This window comes from Bactrocera latifrons, unplaced genomic scaffold, assembly GCF_001853355.1.
Source record: "Bactrocera latifrons isolate USDA-ARS-PBARC rearing strain unplaced genomic scaffold, ASM185335v1 scaffold_27, whole genome shotgun sequence".
Classification (NCBI taxonomy): domain Eukaryota; kingdom Metazoa; phylum Arthropoda; class Insecta; order Diptera; family Tephritidae; genus Bactrocera; species Bactrocera latifrons.
In genome coordinates this window covers 1,714,094-1,720,269 of record NW_017536296.1, presented here as the reverse complement: position 1 = coordinate 1,720,269, position 6,176 = coordinate 1,714,094, and the positions used below count along the sequence as shown (strand labels likewise).

Sequence of the window (6,176 nt, the reverse complement as noted above, 5' to 3'; positions counted from 1 at the left end):
TGAGAATGCACGACGTCCTAAAAGGAGTCTTGAACACTTAATTCAAGAGTTTCTGGGTAGTATCTATTGATCTGCGTAGCCTGGCGTTGTGCTGGTGGAACTCTCTGTTGGTGTGGCCGATTCTGGGCTATGCCTACCTTCAGACGTTCCAATATTTGACAGTACATATCCGAACTAAATCGAACCCATATATTGAGTTTTTTTTTTTGTTTTTTTTTTTTGTCAATCTGTTTTGGTAAAATGTTTAGCTCCTAGGAGGATCGAAACAATTCTTATCTGACAGATCGGATTTCCGTTATTTTATTGATATTTTCGACAACTAATCTTTCAGGGCGTGAAACTTTTTTAATACCAGAATTAAAGTTAATACCGTTCTGTGTCAAGCAATCACAAAACTGCCTGAGAACTTCTTTCCAATACGAAACCGTATCTTTCTAAAACCATTCAGCCTTTCACAATGCGCGTTCTATATCGTCATTATTTATTGCTAATTTTATGTTCCTAAAACCGAAAATGCTAGTAAATAATTGCCTAATTCGAGGGTTTTTCGTGCTATAGTCAAGGGGTTTAGTATCAAACCACCACAATTTAAAAAAGTTATTATACAAAAATAGTTATCCGTGAAAAGAATTTTTCGAAGTCACAGAGCTCTTATTCATCAATCGCAAATAATTCCTTCAGATGTGTTGAGTTATGTAAAAGAATTCTTTCCTTATTGGCGTAGACAACGCTCGCGCGGTTATAGCCGAATTGATTATACTTATTTTACGTCCAAAAATTTCCTTACTTGTAACTTACACATACATACCATGCATGCGATAGCCAGCAAGCATTTMATTTTCGAAAGCAGTTTATATTCATACATTTATAAATTCCCAAGAAAGCTATTAATTTCAGCTGCTGAAATAATTGAATTTTATCGCACTGGTTAGGTCACCACAAAGGCGCTGTTCAAAAGGCTTGATTAATGGTGTTAAAGCATTTTAAACCGCGCCAGAAGCAATAGCAAGAATACTCTTTTGCTACTCACCGTTACACGCCCACAAATACATACAAACAGGCAGCTTTAACAAGTACAGTTATTTTTTAGCAACTAAAAACCAGTGCGTAGACATTTATAAGCAAGCATTTAAGTATATATAAACCAGCTCATATCCACTGGAGCAACTTGGTAGAGGATAAACTTTCTGATTTGTTTATTGCCACAAGGCTGTCGCATTATTTCTAAATTAAGCCGAGTAAGTGTCCAACTCATAATCATTTCGTTGAAATGCCTCAAAATGGCGACTCCATTGAGATGAATGACAACGGATTAATACCACTATATGCAAATGTGTGTGTGAGAATGTTTTATATTGCGTATTCAGTCTAATTTCAAAGTTCTCCAATAAGCTATTTTATATTTATATAATATCAAACGAAAATTAATGCATATAGTAATGAAAAAATATATATTTATAGCAAATGTATATATTTATAACAAAAGAATTATATATAAGAATACTTTACAATTTTCTTTATTGCAATTTTTTTCTACTTTTCACACCTCATTCAAAACTTTGCATTATTTAATTATGCCTTTCTTCTGCTTTATACACACTTCTGTCGCAGCGCAAAACTTTCGCCGTCTCACATCATGGCAAGAGTGGCGGTCTAACTTTGGACTGGCAGTCGGGTTTTTCGCTGGCGGAAGGTGCCGACTCGGCCATCGTTTGGCAATATAAATTTTCACAACTGCGTGGTTCCAGCGATGACGGCAAATCAAAATTAAAACTACATTTTCAGGATCATGAAACGCGCGCAATTGAAACAAAAGTAAGTACTACATGCGTGTATGTATGTATATGTAGGTGCAAGCAACACGAACTGCTAATCCAGGCGTAGCCAACAGCTTTGTTCGGTATATGCCGCATATTTCTGCAACTTGCCACCATCCGCTCCCACTTTGTCTCACTATATCGCTGGTGATTGATGGTAATGAGTTCAGGAATGGCGAAAGCGCAGGAATGTCGCGGACCGGTGGCGGGAAACAGGCGACTGTCGCGAAAGCCGCGTGACAGCCACATCGAAGTACCATTTCACAATTTTCCTGCTTCTGCTATGCCTCCAAATACTCCTTCCGGCTACTTCTCTTTTTGTTTTGTGCAATTGAAAGCGGAGTGTAGGTATGACATGGCGTATAAGTAACAAGTACCAATATAGCCGAAGTGGTAGGGCAGCTATATATTTGTTGCCATAACTCCATCTTTTTATTTCACTACTATTTCTTCAGTTTTTACTCACTGTTTTTCTTGAAGTGCCTACTATTTCTTCTTGAATAGAAATAACGGCATTATTTTGTAGTTGTTTTTGTTTTTTTGTTTCTTTTTTCTCCTTTTGCATTGCCTTCTCTACAGTTACACTACGTGATTGGCGGAGAGTGGTTCGTTTGTAGCTGCTCATTTAAAATTTTTTCACTGTATTAATTCTCCTGTGACCCCACCATCAGTCTGTAGCCGTTGTGTATACAATTTTCATAGAGTTGCTTTTAGCGTAGTTTTATATCGAAGTTTTTTCTTGTTTTTTTGTTTTTGTTTTTTTGAAAAACTTTCTTGAGAAGTGACTCATAGGCAGAAAGGAAGTATGCTGTGCTGCAGTATGTTTTTATGATCATTATGATTTAGTATGTACTATATTTGGTTTATGTGATGAAGTAGGCTAAAAGTATAGACATTCATACACATATATATTTTAAATTTCGGGGTGCTGTTGGAGCGTTGTTGAATTGTTTCTGTTCAAACTCATTGCTGTACTATGATGCGGTACAATTGTAGTAGTTGAGACTTGGTGACCCATATATTGATTGCTTTCATTATAGGAATGTACATATTGTTCACTGAAAATAAWGTGGTTAGTGGAGTATGCATTTTATAAAAACAAAAGTTTAAATATGTTGGAGAAAAGTTGTAGTTCGATTTTTAACCTATTTTATTTGTTTCTAGCTTTTATTTCACTCATGCGAAATAAGTTTCTRCATTTGAATGATTTTTAGGTAGATATATAAGATAAATTTCATAAATGTACATATTTTTAATAAGTTATATAAACTAAATCACATGATACTGTACACTACGTAATAAAAGGTTATAGCATTTCTCTGCTGAAAAATATTTTAASATAAATAGGCAGGTGGTTATTATAACCTAAATTTTATGGAGCRATACCAAACAAACTAATTCCATGCCCTCAGCAGGTAAAACGAYGTCTCTTTCATAAAGTTATTCCCTCTATAAACTTTTGAAGGCCGTTTTAAAGCGTCTAGAATCCAGTATATATTTTGGAACTATTGAATATATACTACTGTGAGCAAAAAATAGTAAAACTTTTTTTATAATTTTGAAATTATTAAATCAAAGTAATCTCTCTTGGCGCCAATATACTTGTGGCAACGTTTTTTCCAATCCTGAAAACAGTTGTTAAAATCAATTTCCGGATTAGCCTKCAATGCTCATCATGTTTAACGTCTTCAATTGAGGAAAAACGTTTGCTGAATAGCCAGAAGTCACACGGAGCTGAATCCGGCGAATACGTTGGTTGCGGCATGATATTGGTTAAGAATTTATCGAAATAATCTCGTAGAATCAATGCAGTATGCGACGGTGCATTATCATGATGCAAAAACCAAGAGCTGTTGGCGAAAATGTCCGTCTTTTTTTTAAGAATAGCTTCGCGTAAACCACGCATTACACTCAAATAATATTCTTTGCTGACAGTTTAGCTGGTCGGAAGGTATCCCGAATGCACCCCAACTCCATAATCGAAGAAAACTGTCAACATTGTCTTGATATTTAACCTGGGACGTGATTTTTTTGGCTTCGGCTTAACTTTGCCACCATATCCAACACTCCCCGCTACTACGTTTATGACATCCTGGTAGTTCGAAAGCATTATTTCACAGATATGACCAATCAGGTTTTCACTTTTCTTAGTCCCAAATGATCTTTCCAAATGGTTTCCACTATCCTTCCGATAGTCCAACGATGCCACTAAAATCTCTGACTTTTAACCGTCGATTCTCAAAAAAAAATTATTTTATTTTATTTATGTGTTGATCATCAGTTGATGTTGATGGCCGTCCTGGATATGGTTCATTGTCAACGCGTTCTCGACGCGCTTTGAATCATTTTCAACTACCGAAAGCACTTTCACGCGGCAAACAATTATCACCGAAGACSTTTTCCAACATTTTGAACATTTCGGCACCAGATTTTTGATTCCGCGTACAAAATTTAATAGAAGTTCTTTGTTCAACAATTTCACTCATCGTAAAAATATTCGAATACAATTTATGCACTTCAGAAATACAAACGTATACAAACGTTATTTTGATGGAACATTTTGGCACGTGCATATATCACTGACTGTTAAACCCACCTTAAAAAAAAAATTAAAATTAAGTGGTCCTTCTAATTTTTGCCCACAATAGTATACTATATGCATATTTTATACACTTACATCCAAAAATTATTTCAAAYAATAAAACAAACAAAAGCGAGCAGTTAAATGAGAAGTGCATAAGCTATATAACAGATAAAACTCTGGTTCTCAAAGGGTTTTTGAGTGTTAGGCAGCTTTGAATCATAATATGTATTACCTCTTTAGAGYAGGTCTTTACAGCATTTGTTATTCACAATTTACTTGAAAATAGTCAGTTGTAGTATTACATGAATCAAASGTTTCTTATTACCGATGACTTCTTTAAATAATTTCCTTTGATATTTTGTCTCACATATAAAACACGACATCCCAATTCATTCATATTTCATTAGCCTTTGAGAGTGTTATAATTTTAAAACTTTTTTGGTCTCATGCGATTGATTTGAGAGTTACTATAGGCCCTAAGCTTAATTTTCATTTTCTTATTAATAARTAAGTTTAAAAGCAAAAACTGTTTTATTGAACGCTGGACTAAAGAATTTGGAGCTTATTGCCGGAACTTTTGTGTTAGTGAAATAATTCGAATTATACTTGTTAAAGTWTGATTCAACACAGATGTAATATTCATTTAGTTACCTACCAATAAAATGGCATATCTGTTTAAAATTAGTTTTCAAAATTGTTGTAGACAGAAACGGTTAAAAAAAATTAGCCTTTAGAAGAATGGGTCATTATTAAAATACGATTTTTTCTGCCAGTCAAACATTCCCTTGGACAACTTATTACCTTAGTAATCATGCATATCGCAGCCTATTAATTAATTTTTTTTTTTTTTTAATCTGCCAATAGTTTCTGTGTTCGATAGTAATTTTTTATAAAGGCTGATCCAAATGGAGGTACTTTTTCAATAGCTTTTTTTTAAAAGATATCTCATGAGTCAAGCTGTCATATTATTTTTGTTAAGTCTAGTTTGGCAATTCGTCATGGAAAGACGAACCAAATTTTGCTCACCGATGAAACCYATTCGAAGAAATTCCATATATCAAAATTTAACTAAAATTTACCATTTACTTTTTTGTATAAAGAAAATTTATTAGTATGTGCGATTTCACCTTTAATTTTTACCTTTTATTGATATAATTCCTTCTGATTATTGGTTTACGAATATTATTCTTTCATTTATCTTCTGACTCTTCTATAAATATTATTACAAATATTCAAATATTATCAAATAAATAAGTTACTTMATAAATTTCCTTTCTTTCTTGCATAATTTCATTAAAACAGGAACTGGAATGTCAAGTGCTACAAAGTTTACTCTTTTGTATGCATGCCTTTTTGACCGCCAAAGTCGCCTCAGTTGATCCGGCGTTTCTAAGTTCTATACAACAAACCTAAAATCGGCGCACTGAAAACATATAAACAAACAACGCGGATGAAATTCGTGGCGCCACTCATATTTAAAAAGCGAAAATGAGCCACAAATATGGCAGAAGGAAATTTATTACTGTATTGAACAATTCAAACGGCAAGTAGGTACTTAAAAAATTACAAACTAACTACAAAAAAAAAAAAAATATGAAAACAAAAAAACTTGAAGAAAGAGAAATATTTATAACTGATATTAAAGAAAATTAGCTTAAAATTTATACTTATACTTTGACATATAACACTTATAGATATTTAAAATAATTATGATACTTAGTATGAATATATTGGCTAGCATGGCAAATATGTGTGTGCAAAAATTATATAATATT

At 33.4% G+C, this 6,176-nt stretch overlaps 1 protein-coding gene across 3 annotated transcripts in view; it reads left to right on the top strand.

Annotated features, from left to right (window-relative positions):
• The window catches only part of LOC108969929 (gamma-1-syntrophin), a 78,207-nt gene extending 72,224 nt beyond the window's left edge, over positions 1-5,983 (top strand). For all 3 annotated transcript variants that reach the window (XM_018934948.1, XM_018934950.1, XM_018934949.1), the window contains exons 9-10: positions 1,612-1,815; positions 5,704-5,983. In XM_018934948.1, the coding sequence (XP_018790493.1) occupies positions 1,612-1,815; positions 5,704-5,814 (315 nt within the window). In that variant the 3' untranslated portion in view covers positions 5,815-5,983. The remainder of the gene's footprint in view (positions 1-1,611; positions 1,816-5,703) is intronic.
• Positions 5,984-6,176: the final 193 nt, after the last annotated feature.